The 14,855-nt window shown below is 42.1% G+C and overlaps 1 protein-coding gene across 7 annotated transcripts in view; it reads right to left on the reverse strand.

Moving 5' to 3' along the window:
- LOC117729300 (nucleosome-remodeling factor subunit BPTF-like) overlaps positions 1-14,855 on the reverse strand; it is a 41,109-nt gene that overhangs the window by 25,096 nt on the left and 1,158 nt on the right. For 4 of the 7 annotated variants that reach the window (XM_034530631.1, XM_034530452.1, XM_034530300.1 and 1 more), the window contains exons 2-13: positions 11,059-11,881; positions 7,862-7,913; positions 7,457-7,625; positions 5,607-5,825; positions 4,738-4,953; positions 3,613-3,801; positions 3,062-3,228; positions 2,543-2,719; positions 2,237-2,418; positions 1,904-2,035; positions 1,141-1,270; positions 255-390 (exon numbers count right to left, since the gene is read on the reverse strand). In XM_034530631.1, coding sequence (XP_034386522.1) covers positions 255-390; positions 1,141-1,270; positions 1,904-2,035; positions 2,237-2,418; positions 2,543-2,719; positions 3,062-3,228; positions 3,613-3,801; positions 4,738-4,953; positions 5,607-5,825; positions 7,457-7,625; positions 7,862-7,913; positions 11,059-11,881 — 2,592 coding nt within the window. The remainder of the gene's footprint in view (positions 1-254; positions 391-1,140; positions 1,271-1,903; positions 2,036-2,236; positions 2,419-2,542; positions 2,720-3,061; positions 3,229-3,612; positions 3,802-4,737; positions 4,954-5,606; positions 5,826-7,456; positions 7,626-7,861; positions 7,914-11,058; positions 11,882-14,855) is intronic. The other 3 variants (XM_034530378.1, XM_034530806.1, XM_034530718.1) reach the window with 3 other exon arrangements.

The following is a 14,855-nucleotide window of genomic DNA, read 5'->3' on the forward strand; positions in this document are numbered from 1 at the left end:
ACAACTTCTATTACATAAAGAACATGTTTAGGACATTGCAGTTTTTAAACTATTTATGAGATCTTTGAATCTCACTTTGAGCCAACTCAATGACATCCACAGAACCAACAAAAAACATGCTTAATTCACAGAATGGCAACCAACACACACAATTACATTGTTGAGATTACCGAGCGAAAGACTAATTCCCTCTTAGAGTCAAAGAGACTTTAAATTATAGAAAACCACATTTTAGGCCACCAAAAATGTCAGACCTTCCAGTTCTTTGCGGTAGTTGACGTTGGTGTTGCCGGGAAGCCTGGGGAGAAACTGCTGCACATATGTCTTACTGATCCAACTCCAGCCCCCATAGCCCGTAACGCGATACTCCTCTCCTTTCTGCTTCCACACCTTCAAATAGGACCAGAAAGTAGAAGACAAATTAGTAAAAAAGAGAGATAAAGAAAGAAGAAAAGATAAAAAAAGGTTAACACAGAGAAAAGTGAGTTGGGAGAAACAGAAAAAATAGGGAAAGCAAAAGGCATAAGGAGAGTTCAAAGGTTATTCACCCACTGATTACCAACTGCTGCTGGAAATTACTCGCATCATAACTCAACTTGCTGCATCAAACAGCCCTTGATGGTCACTCACCCGCATACACACAACACACACACAGTTTTTTCCCAAAGCAATGACTCAGTTTTCCAGGCAGCAAAGTCTAAATCTTAAAGTGGACCAGACTAAAATAGTATTGTCATTATCAATATAGTTTTATGTTGTTGTGTAGAAAGAAGTCGAATAGTTTGGGTGGCGATATCTTATCAAATCAAGCCTTCTCTGCATTTACAGAATATCTTATCTCTAATGTCATGGACATCAGCATGTGTTGGTGTGTTGTGTGCTTTTCGATGCTCATACATGATAAGTGGATTTTTATTGACTTGTGCATAAACCAAGGTTGTAATGATGTGTAAAAATGTCTGTCATGCAGTCAACAATCAAATGTCTGTCATGCAGTCAACAATCAAATGTCTGTGGCCACTAATGAGTAGAAAGGCACATTGATGGTGGTCCAATCTCAATCTGATATCTTTAGTATGTATCCTTGTGTGCATTAATGACTATAGAATATCTAACTTCTGACATTTGGATGCAACCTACCTGGTGTTTAATTGGAAAGGTGTACTTGACCCAGGTGGCCTGTTGCATTGTCTCCTCATCCTCCAGCTTCTTCTCCCTTTTCTTCACTTTCTCTTTCTCCTCACGCTCCATGGATGTCATGCGGTTTAACCTGAAAGAGTTTTTTTTAAATTGTCATACAGTGTAGCCTGCTGCTCTTAAATTTGATCCGCAATTGATTCCCCTTCCACAAAGACTACTACATGTGTATCTATGTTCAACACTTCAGCCCATTTTGGAAACATATCTTATGTAAATAATTATTTTTCTTCTTCTTATTATGTATTATGTATGAGTAAACAATTCAAAAGCTTCTTGGCTAATGTAGAAGTATAAATAAAGCACTGACTAAAGATGAAAAGATAATAGTTAAACACAAAAACACACACACACACACACACTTAAAGATGCATTGTGGTGTCAAAGCGGTAGTAGAGGCATAGGTGGGTGGCACTGGTAGTGGACTTGCAGTCTAAATATTATGCCTCACAGCTAGGGTGGGCCTGTTGACCTGATCTGCTAAACTAACCACACAACCCCTGTGTACACGCCGAATACGTGTTTCAGTAGTTATCGTGTTGCGCAGCATTTGAATATCTTGCATTTCAAACGAATTTGTGGAATGATCATTCTTATTTTGTTTATGCGTGTAGAGATATTACATCACATAGGAAAAGCACAGATTGATGAATATGTGTAGTGTGTACACCGCATGTACAGTAAACATACAAACACACTGTACTACCTGGTGTGGCCCAGTGAGTCCTTCCAGAGAGGCAGCATGGCCACAGGTTTGATGGCACACTCCAGGATGGCCAGAGCCAGGGCAAACTCTCTGGCTTTACTGCACATCTGAACTGCTTTGATCCAATTGGTCCTACAAATCAAGCAAAGAGATGGTGTTACGGTGTGCTTTTATTTTTGTAAAAGTAATTTAATTCTGACCTTTTTTCATCACCAACGTCAACAAGACTGACAACTTATAGAACATTTTGTGTGGTTTTTAAACACATAGCAAGCCAAGCAAATATCAGACTTGTAATAAAGCATTTCCATATCACAGTGCCTGAATCAGTACCTGTGTGAGGCCCAGTTAGGGTGCATGAATGGTGAAGGAACGTTGTTCTCCAGCTGGATGATGGTGATTCTCAGTGTGGAGATGGTCAGCAGCTTGGAGCCGTGGATAGACCCATTCCACTTAAACTCTCCTGCAGGCGTCATGCAGAACTTGTGGGAAAGATGCCGCCTCTTGTCGTGGTCCTGATGAAAAGACAAATAAAAGTAGGTTTTAGTGCGGGATTAAGTTAAAGCATCTGAAAGACCAGGGACATTTCAGTGCCCCATTCAATATCGGTTTATAACAACAAGTTGTCGTGTTACCCACCTCTCTGTGTTGGTGCTTGTTGAGGGCCACAGTATTGGAGCTGTACTGGTTATGATAGACGCGGTATTTCCCCTCCTGGCCAAGCTTAAAGTATTGGCTGAGTGTCCCCTTCATCACCACCTCCTTGCCACGCGTGGTCACACGGGTGATGTCACCTTGTGCATTTACTACTAGGACCTGTAGAGGCAGGGAAAAAAAAAGAGTCATTCAGATTGTGTTAAAGACTGCTTGCATGTTCCCATCTTTTCTATTCTCTGTTACAATGAGAATCCTCATTACAGACAGTGACGTTGCAACCTTGAAATGAGCTATAGTGGAGTCCTATGTTTTAACAGGTAACACGTTAGTTAGGGACAATGTATAAAAGATTGTAAGCTAAATCTCGAAATATTCCGCAGAGGCCTTTAAGCTCATCTTCAAACATACACTGGCCTGTGCAGCTGTGTGTTTGACACTATGCAGGTTTATATCTGTGTTGTCTAAAAGAGCAAAAGCATGATCATCCATGGTTTTCCTCACCTCTTTGCCCTCCTTGAAGCCCTTGTTGGCTTCGTGAACAGCAGCAGCCACCTGTTGGTTCTTCATCTGGCTCAGTTTACTCTCTGGGTTCCTCAGCCGGGTCACCATGCGAGTGGCTGCAGACTTCTTACTACCGAGACCCGTATCGCCGTCTGCTTTACAGTCTCCTGGAATCCCAATACCAGAAAAAGCCAAGTCTTAGACTGTTATAAAGTCTATTTGAAAGGGTGTATGATGTGCAATGATCATTGAAAGCGATACCCTCATAACAGAGGTTGCATAACACAAGTAACTAAATACGTTGTTTCTCGTTCAAAGAAAACTATCATGTAAGATAGGCATGTCTGTTTTTAGGCCTACTTAATGGGATATACAATGTGTATCCAGTTGTTTTTCTGTCATCAGTTTAGGCTTGCAAAGTTCACCTTTATTTAATTAAGAAGTCTCATTAAGATCTTCTTTGCTAGACATACCCGAGTACAGAGGAGTACAGTTTTCAACAATACAACAGAAATTAGAAAGCAAAATTAGACATAATTATGAGGTCCGACCTGTGTCATCAAGGCTGGCCAGGGATGACTGGGAGGACTTGTCAGCTAGGTCTGGAGGTTCAGGCCCTCGGGGAGGGACCCTGGCTCCCATGCTGCCGTTACTGTTCTCCTCGCTGGTCTGGGATGGCTGGTTTGGGCTGGGGATGCCATTTCCACTGGCAGGGACAGAATCTGATGATGGGTTTTCTACTACACAGACAAAAAAATATATATATAAAAAAGAGGCTCAACCGTTATATAAACGAGATCAGCTTGTCTAGATTGTGTTGTTCTTAATTCCGAGACATCTTGCAGGGTTCGTTTAATTCTTCCGGCAAAGTATGGCCGATTTCTCTGATCTAGAAAAACCAGACCAAGTAGAAGCTTAGTCTTAATGAAGATAGAAACTTTCTTGTGATAGTTCTGCAATAGTAAAGGCTATAGCTCCCTCTACTGATGAGTCCCATTGAATGCATGCACCAAATAACCAGCACAAATGGAGGGATGGGGCACTTGAAAGCAACTGGCGACCAGTCCAGGCAAGAATAGGCAAGGCTCCAACAAGGCTTACACAACTACACTGGCCACATCAATGAAAGGTGAAGCTCTGTAATTATTGAGGATGAATAGGTGCAGTTTTTCAACAAAGGCGCTATCTAAACAGAGAGCGTATTAATCAGAGGTATACACGCAAGCAGCAGAGGGAAAGCTTATTGAGAAGAAATATTCTGCCGGGCAATGTAAATGCTGTCCCCAGTTGTCCGATTCCGGTTCTAGTCATGCTGAGTGCGGTGACAATGCCATCTGATTGCAAATCAAACTGATGCAATCAGCTCTTTAGAGAAAAGGAGAGCATGAGCATTTAAGAGTTCAACTGCAAAATGTCTGGAGGTGTTTCACGCCAGGTTTCAAGAAATACAAATTGGACAATTGAACACAAAAGCCAGAAGAAGGAATGAGAGCCACATGCGAAGGAGCCGGCTGAGAAATGGTCAGCGGAACGCCAAAGCACTGGCGCTAACAAACACGTCACTGCTATGAGCTTCATCGCACAATTCTGCGAAGTTGCGGACTCTGACAGTAAAACAGATCCCCACCCAAAAAAGCCCAATGAGGTCAACTTCCCCCTAAAATGTCCTTGTATACCTTCGGTGTTGTTAGAGACCTTCATATGGGAACATCCTGCTATCAGAGCTGCTTCTGTGGCGGCCGAGGGCTTTGGAGCCTCCGAGGCCAGGCTCACAGTGGTGGGGAGGGTTTGTGTTGGGGCAGAGGTTGGGGCAGAGGTTGGTGGAAGTGTAGGTCCGTCTGAGATGTTACTGCCACTACTGCCATCTTGGCCAGTGGGTGGAGCTTCAACAACTACAGGTGAACAGCAGCAGTGTTGTAAATATTGTGGATATTAGGGTATACTGCATAGACAACTTGGAGACAATGGAGAGAAGCAGTGATGGTTGGGCTTCTAAAATATCCTTCCATCATCAATTTAAAAAATAAATTAAAAACAAATCTTTTTTTTTTTTGGCAGAGCTACCTTAGATTACCTTTACTACCTTTAGTGAATGCAATCATGCATTTATGGGAATACATAGGCATACTAATTATACTCTCCAATAAGCTTCCCAAAGACGTGTTTTGTTCTGCTGCACATGCAATAAATGTGTTATCACTCTGTATAGGGCCTCTGTAATGCACTGTATAATACATATCCAGCAAGTCACAGATATAAATGTAACTTTCTGCTTTATGAGTACGAAACTAGCTTGTCTTGAGAAAGAGCACAGCATTGCTAATTGGTCCCAGAGCAAAATAACAACAGGACTGATTCTTAAAATCAATAACTAATTACACCATTGTGATGATGTCCTTTTCTTCAGAACTGAATGTAGGAATCGAGACCCAAAGAAACAGCTTTTCAGGCCAGACCGTACAATGTCTTTACTGCTACTACTATTATCATTACTTTGGGCTACATATTTTAAATCGTGTTTGTGAAATACCAACATCACAAATACCTTCCCCATCCTTTTTCTCTTCCATGGCCTCTTCTTTTGTCCCCTCCTCTTTGGTCACATCTTTAACCTTGCCCTCTTGGTGCCCATCAACCCTCAACTTGGCCTCTTCATCTTCCTTTTCTTTCTCCAGCCGCGCTTTCTGCGACTCCTCAGCAGCCCGTCTCTTCACCTCCTCAAGCTCTTCCTCCTTCTTAGCCCGCACCCGCTCCACGATCTCCTCTGGATGACAGCAGCAAACAAAAGACGACAGAAATGAAAGGATGAGAAAATAGATTATAATCAATAGTGTGATAATCATGAAATCACAAATCAGGGATGTGATCAACAACACAGTAAAGACGACAAAATAATCCATTGAAATATTGTGTGTCTAAAAAGGCAGTTTGGGAAGAAACACCCTTAATAAAACTAAACCTAGAGAAAAGAAAATGTGTTGTTATTCAACAGTGATAAATCACAAAATACCCCATAAAAGCCAGACTGAATTAAGCAGATTTGAGTCGAGAAGGAAAGGTAGAAAGCATCAGACTAAAATTCAGTCAAAACAATCTTCAGGTAACAAAAACTTAAGGATCCTAAACGAATACTAACGGCCAAAGAGGGTTCGTTATCATCGTCTAACATCATTCCAGTTCAAGCCCCCCTGCACAGGTTACATATCAAAGTCTCGAAGGCTTTACATGCACTTTTAACTCCTTGGACTTACTGTCCAAAAGGGCCACTCAGATCTTGTTGTTAGGCTGAATTTGTACATTTCCTTTATACAGCCTTTATCTGTGTGCTTGTATTCAGCTTTTCTTAAGTTTCCCTTATGATAGGCGTGTTGGTTTTCTTAAAATGCTTTCCATGTGATCCAAGCTTGAAAAGGGGTATACAACTAAAACCTAATAGAAATTATTCCATTCCATTATCCTATGTAGGGTCTGGACCTGAACCTAAGCAGCATGTCTCCATGGACCCGAGGGGAACCCACGCTGCCACGGGGAGAACGGGTCATTTGATACACAACAGAAGACTGTAAAGTCCTTCAGTATGACTCATCTGTCGCACCAATACTGATTTAACATAAGCTGAGCAATAGAAAGCCTTCACCTGCACTGTGCAGGACAGCATAAAGAAACCAGAGAAACACTCGATAAAAACAGAGCGAAGCATTGACATAAACTATTTTTTCCAAGCACCTTTCTGTTGGCCACTGGGAGGAAGCCGTTGCTGTCAGTATGACAAAAGCTGTATTCATACAGGCATACAGCTTTTATGTTAAAGTCTGCAGAAGGTGACAAGCTTTAACTAAACGGTGCACCGCAGATGTTTGATAGAAGTGCTAGTTTCCACTCAAGCTTTTGCATCAAAAGTAAACCCCACATAGAGCAGCGCCATTTAAAGTGTAGCGCTATGTCTGAACCCTTTATTGTGATGAAGGTTCACTGCACAGCAGACCAAATGCTACAAACAGGATGTGCTCACAAGAGCATCATTTTCACCGACACCAGCGGGCAAAAAGAAACGAACACACGAATTTGGTGGACTTCCTGTCTGAAGCGAGGAATAGATGAGCGACTGAAGGGAAGCTTGAGTGCTGGACACTGGCCAAACTGGGACCAGAGTATGGTTACATAATAGCTGGGTTGATTCCTACGGCCCAGCCATCTATGACTGGGTGGCATTCATGAGTTTTGGGGGGAAAGCAGGCGGAGAAATGGGAAGACAGAGAGCGAAAAGGAAGAAAGGAAATACTTTAAAGAGATCCTTCTTCCACTGATCCCAGGATTAAACTCAGCGACAGAAAGCGTCTCAGATCCTCTGAAAATCAATCTTTTTTTAAACTGAGAGGGTGAATAACTCCTTACCATTAGCGGCAGTGAGGAAACACTTGTTGCTGCCACGGGCCTTGTTGGTTAGGTCCTCAGTGATGTCCATATGTGCGTGCACCTCGTCCCTTATCTCCTCAAGCGCCGCATACAGGTCGGCCTCCCAGTACTCTTTATCCAAACAATCTATGAGCTCGGCTAGCTGGACCTGGGAGGAGTTCAATAAGTGCAATACAAGATTGGCTCACAGCAGCACACCCAAACAAACAGGGAATGTTGGGATGCATTTTGTTAATTAAAAAAAAGAGTGAGATTGGGACACACAACTAAAGTCGGTAAGTCAAAGAGAAGAGTAACAAGAGTCTTTCAAAAGAAAAATGATAAAATGTTATTGTGTGACTAGCGCTGCGCTGCCAGTGAGAGAAAATGACGAGTTGCGTCTACCTTGGTGCTGTAGTACCAGATGGCTTTGTCCTCCTGCTCGCCATCCTCCTCGCTGTAGGGGAGACAGGAGTGGGAACATTAGGTGACACAGCAGTGATGGGTGGGACAAACAGATGATGGGATCTACATATACCTTCTTTCTATACACTTCTGTGTAGCTTCATGTGTTTAATGGTATTGGTTTGCCTTTTGTCTTGTCAATATACTGAATACTTCCGTTATGAACGTTCATTGTATGGTTAGCCAGCTTGAATGATTATCATGTGGACCGCAAAAATGTTTATGCCGATTTTCATCTCTCTGTGGCAATATAATGCTGTCGTATTCATGTCAGACACCGAATTACACAACCACTATAATAATATGAGCAGGTGTTAACAGCTGAGCAAAGCGGCAACAGTGTCATTGGAAAAACACAGGACAATAAGTCCATTCAAGAATCTGGCACACTTCAAGACACTGATGTCTTTAGTTGTTCTTCAAAAGGTTTCTTCATCTCGCTTTGCTTACTCATCAGTAGGGAGGCATATTTGATGCTATGGACAAAAGTGGTGTCAATATTTGATAAATAGGATATGTTTGTTGCAAGGGAGTAACATTTGTTAAAGAGGTAAAGTATCGGTGTACAAGTCACCCACAGGGCTGGCTGGAGTCTCACGGCAACTATTTCCAGATAACAATGGATTTTAGGGTATTTTCTATTTTAAATTTGACATGCGTTTTCCAAAACAGCACTTCAGAGCCAGAGCACTTGCTTGGCTGTTTGGAGCATCTTCATCATTTTGGCTGTCCATGGTGCTGAAGAGAATTATCATTTGATATTTAGGTTACTTGTTGTATTAAACTGTACAACGGGTTGGATACTCAAAGTATATACATGTACACACTACCGCTCAAAGGTTTGTGGTCACCTGCAGCAAACGCTTGATTTGTTACAGTCGACTGAGAGGATTACTCTAAAAATGTTATTCGTCTTTCATGCTTTTATGTTGTAGAAAGTCCTCTTCATGGATAGATGTTATTTTGTACAAAGGGATTGCAACAAAAACGTGTACAAAAACAGTGTACAATGTTTGACCCAGACGGACAATTGAAAGGCCCAAAGGAGAAAAAGATCCCTCTGAGCAACAGTTGAATAAGAATTAAAGAAATCACCAGTCATTGGTAAAAGAAACTAGAATCTGAGCATCAACATGGGTGCAGATTTAAATAGGATCAAGATCCTGTGAAGTTTCAGGGTCCATGTTGGAACTGGATCACAGAATATCTGATGGAGAGATTATGAACCATCACAGTTTAAACCTCTTCAACCTGACCACTGAGTAGACTGCAGAGAGCCCAAAGAAAAACAGCTACTCAAAATATTTATAGCCAAGTTGCAAGCGCCATCGCGGTTCAATAATGATCTTGGGTCACTTGTGCTTTTCTGAACAGGAAAACATAAATTAGAAATCAAAGGGTATTTTGGGAGAAAATGGTTACAACAGTGTTTTCCCTTGGCATGTAGCGCTGTGGGGAAACATGAGTTTTTATCATCAACACACACAAGTTTTGAAGCCGAGCCCACCTAAACCTAGTCCCAATCATGACCAAGACTTTGATGGTTGAGACTAAGTCGAGAACAGAGTGTGTGCCACCCTGCATGGCGGACGAGCCACATTCCCATAAAACACCCGCAGTAATAAACAAAGCTCTTGTTCATTCACCTCTTATTATCATATATACTACATGTGTATGTATTGGTGTACCAGGAGAAAAGCCTTGATAAAATAAATCAAAAAGACGTGAAAGGACTGAGACCTTCAAATAGTCATCCAAGGTTGATCTTGAGGACCACAACACTGTATGAACCTAGGCAGCCCGGGAATGGCAATAAAGAGAAAAGAAATTGAGGCCATAATTTCGTAATTCACGCGTACAACATGTAATTCATTGCTTCAATTTAAACGAATAGTCCCCATGTGTTGGTAAATGTGTGTGCGCGAAGGTAAGTGTGTACCGTACTGGTTAGAAGAAAGCCTACACTTATGTAAGACCCAACACTATAAGCAATATTAGCAAGAACATTTTAAGAGTGTCAGGGTTAGAGTTTAGTGGAATATCTGACAGCTTCATTCTCAGCATGCTCCATGCAGAGGCCGTGTAACAGTAGTGTCTATTCAGCACTTCACTGGAGGCACATGTGCGCACACACACACACACACACACTAACCATACTTCTGCGCACATCATTCAGTGCACGTACATCCAGTCACACAAACTTTCCTCTGTGCACATTACTTATATGCACAAACACACAGTCTCTGAAGGGAGAGTGGGGATCAGTAATGCAGCACCTGCTTGAGGCCAATTTGGAGAGCAGAAAAAGAAGCAAGAGTGAAATGTAACTGACAAACCTTGGGGCAGCTTTCCTTCTAAATCTGATAATGTTCAGGTGATCCATTTTCTTTTATGGTTTATGGAACCGGCCTTCTGCTGCCGCTGCCGCTGACCCAGCACACGCACACTATGCTGAACTCATACTTTTTTTTAATTCTTATTTTTTTTAACCTGGCTCCAGACATATCCTACTCTTACCCTATCTAAAATAATTGCGGTCACTAACTCAGGCTTCAGACCTGTAGTAATGCAGCGTATAAAGTGTTCTGCAACGCTATTCTCATGAAAGTTATGGTGTGCATGTTTGACATTCTAAGTACCGCTCTCTGCTTTCCAAACAGACACAGTCAATTTAACTGGGTCAATGCAGGTCACTCATGAGCCCTCTGCTCACCTGGATTGCCTATAATAACAAGTGGCTAGAATAAAGTAAAGTGACCCACAAATAATGTGGTTACATCAGCTGCATCGATATCAGCTACAGTGTATAATGCGTCATTAAAAATGAACACTTTCTATGACAACTTTGGAGACTCGGCTCTTGAGCTGATTGAACTGTGTTACAGCACGCCTATTACTCTCGCTTATACTCCTAATCTTGGAAATTCCGTAAATTGGTTGCATGTTGGTAGTGTGGTATAATTAAAATATCCTCACCAAGCGTTTCAGTGTAATGTTTGCATATTTCAGGTACTTCTACTGCAACTAATTTGATATATTATCAGTACTCAAGACGGTAACAAGATTAAGTCACCCACACTGACACCTCTTGAACTATATGCAAAAGTATTGGCGCATAAATGAAACAGTGAACTTACACGACAATGCGGCGGTTAAGGAACCAGTATTTGCGGTTGTGTCGATCAAAGCTGACTGGCAGTTGTCGAATAAAGGGTTTGCTCCTCTGCACTTCTGGGATGCAGTCCGTCACGCCGGGTACCTTGTGGGCCACACACACCTCACACTGCCACTCGTCCTCCGGTACCTCCTGCAGAGGCGGCTTCACACACTCCAGATGGTAAACGGCCGAACATGTCTCACAGCACAGCAGGTCACCAAGGCGATGGCATACCCTGCAGTGGTCGTCGTAGGCAACCACGCCTTCCGACATTAGCTCCTCCCGGGCAATGTTAGTTGCCAAGAACTGGTCCACCAAAAACTGGAGGACTTTGATTTTGCTCTCCAACGGTTCAAACGGGTAATCCTCACACTCCTGGAAAGGCAGAATGTGCCGGTACTCCGGGTCACTCTCACAGTACGCCCGCACCACCTCCGGCCAGGTCATACCATCCACGAAATATAGAGTGGAGTTGACAGAGTCCTTCACGTCGGTGGGACCGAATGTGGTGTTAGAAGTGTCCTCCTCTCTGAGAATAGCTTTGAGCAAGGTGATGTGGGTCTCTGCCAACAGTGTGCACTGCTCCTGGCTGGCCACCGCTGCACAGAAATCCTCAAAGCGGAACGGCGAGAGCCGCAGCACCGAGCCAAAGTTGCGGAGTACCTCGTAGACGGCAGACACATTGAGGAGCTGCGAGGTAGGAACCTGGAGGTCCTCAGAGGACTTAGGAAGCTCCAGGGAAGGAATGTCCTTTGCCTCAAGGATGGGAGACTGCGGTCGCAATGCCCGACTCCTTCTCCGGCCTGCAAGAAGTGGATGAAAAAGAGCCAGGAGTGAAAAGAAGAATGTCACAACAAAGGAAATAAGGAGCATATATACATATACATATACATAAACATATACATATACATACACAACAATAAAAAGGACCATTTTTGCTTTGCTTCAACACCAAATGTTAACGATGGTAACTGCGTGATATACTGTGATGAGTATTTTTTAGAGGCTTATACAAAAACAATAATTTGGAGCAGGAAAAGGCCAATAAAGAGCGAATAGTATTTTGGGAGATCGTCTTTGTGGGGAGAAAAAAACCCAACGGAAAACAAATCGCTTACCACTTGTCAGCTTGCTGGCATTTTCTAACCCTGTCGCACCAATTAAGGAATTTAATCTTTTTTCATGGATTTGAGTATTGCTTTCTAAAAAAATAATAATATCACGCTCTCAATAAATATATATATATATATATATATATATATATATATATATATATTTATTGAGAGCGTAATAGTGCATTGCCAGCCATCAATGACAGAGAGAATGAGGGCCAGTGCTCCCCCGCCATCCTGGTCTTAAGGGCCAAGTTACATGGGGCTTTCAACAGTTGTTTTGATCTTCAGGAGTTAACCACGTGCACGCACATTTTTGCAGCAAAAGTGCGCCTCATTATGTGTTTGGAGAACAGTGACGGAAAACTGTGACGTACGTTTGCGCATGACTGGTGGTGGCTGTGCAGCCATCACCCGCTATCAGAGCCCAGTTCCTCCAATAACAGTTTGTCAAACGTCCCATCAACGCAGGGTCGACCTCTTATAAAGTGCACCTGATGAAGCCTCTGCCATCCCCCGAGTGTCATAGTAAAGTGCCACTTGTAATCCAATTTGTTCTTATAAAAAGGACACAACATAACACCCTATCAATTTCAAATACAACTTAGGACTCGTAAAACATCTCCTTTTGAGGGGAAAGACAGCTAGAGCTAATGTAAATGGGGTTATTTATTTTACAGCGTGAAACAGAAGAGCCACTTTGAACACAGGGACGTGTAAAAGCCTTCATTTGTATTTAATGTTAATGGCTCAGTGTAGGTCATTCAATCGGGCCTCATGACCACACTCCTTACCAGGACAGACTTGACATGAAAGAAGAAGCATTTCTTGAAATCACTGTCAGATTAGTATACTGTTGCTATTCAGAAGATGACTATACCCTTGGTGGGCTCTTCTAGCCTTCTCATTTATCTGACAGTGGGTGTCATATGCTGTATAGATTGTTAAGCCCCCCCTGAGGCAAATTTGAAATTTGTGATATTAGGCGATACATAAAAATTAATTGGACTTGCTTTGTCTCATGAGCTCTTTGCAATTTCAAAAGACACTAACGTTACCGTAGACGTTGCTACATTCCTTTTCATAAGGAGACCACACCGACAAATCCTATAAATCCACACTGTATGTTCAATGAAAACACTGCAGTACAGCTGATGGACCGGAAGTTGATAACTGCTCAGCAAATATATCTGCAGTAGGTCTGGTGTGAGTCTGTGGTTTAGCATTACTATGTAAATAGTTAAACAATAATGAGAGTAAGCCGGCAGAGTTGGCTGCTTCACAACTTGTGACAGTCGAGGATTAACCTGTGACAGCAGTCTGGTATGAATGGGTCAAACTGGGGTTGATCACGGCTGGTTCATTATTTGGCATCAAACACAGTGATCGTGTGCAAAAGTGGTTTGTGTGCGATAGAGCTGTGCATTTTGTTTGAGAAACGCATGGATGTGTGTTTCTCTGGGTGTGTTCCAATACCCACACAACCATACTGTTTAGTATGCCAGAAAAAGACGAGTTATGTCTCAACACATTGGATGTCAAATGCAGTTCGCCAAGAAATACCTGCTAAGACCGGCTATTACATAGATCGAATATATAGGAGTACAAGGGTCAACGTTCATGATGCAACGTTATTACAAAGTAGTATGTCCCAACAGTATATACTGTCCCAAAAGTATGGGATTTGGCATGACAGGTACCAAAATATCCAGACCAGTGATTTCACATTCATTTAAATGATCATGAAATAAAGTGTGTATCTGTCTAATATAATTAACTAAAACTATAGACGTGTAAAAACTGCGTCACATCACCCCAAAGGACATATCCTGGAGGGTTCCCCAGGTATATTCTGTATCTTGTAAGGGGTCCTTGGCTGAAAAGAAACGTGGATGCATGATGCTGCCATGTTCCCATGTCATTATTATAAAAAGCCAGCCATTGGAAGAGGTATGCAAGTAATCCTTGAACCACTTATATAGGGTGAGCAAATCAAGAAACACAATCTACATTCAGGTGTTTTTTTTTCCAAAAGAGCGTTTTTGTATCAAATAAAAATGTATCCCAACAAGAAGAGTGGCAAAAAGAGCTGCGTTGCCCAGACATTGAAAAGCACCAGACACACTAGTCAGAACCACCTTTCACCGTGTTCTTCTCTTCCTTTATAGATGTACTTCCCGCGCATTGCATAACATAACAGATGGGATGTAAATTGATTTTTTGCAGGCGCCACTTAATTAACACGACTGTCCACAAGTGCTCGCTCACCTGATAAACAGTGCGGTTACTATGGTAACGGCGACCACGTAATACTGTAACGAGTTGGTGTTTTGCAACAAGTGAAAAAAAAAAAGAGCGCCTCGCTTCAAAACAAAAACCCGTCAAACTTATTTAGTAGCGTTATGCAACAAAATGTGTCTCCTGAAACAGAGTTGAACAGGTCTGATGATTGCGCATTAATACAATATAATTACTACCGTTATTTATTAACAACGGGTAACACTTTCACTTTAGTACAAAAGCCAGAGAAAAAGTAGATCTATGAATTGTTTATCCGAGGCCAATGGAAAACAATGTTTATAATAACCACGTGTATTGAAGGAGCAGTCTGTGACATAGTATAAAGTACCCTTACTGTACTGTGTATAACAGTAATAACATAGGT

The sequence above is a fragment of the Cyclopterus lumpus genome, chromosome 1 (genome assembly GCF_009769545.1).
Source record: "Cyclopterus lumpus isolate fCycLum1 chromosome 1, fCycLum1.pri, whole genome shotgun sequence".
In the NCBI taxonomy this organism is placed as follows: Eukaryota; Metazoa; Chordata; class Actinopteri; order Perciformes; family Cyclopteridae; genus Cyclopterus; species Cyclopterus lumpus.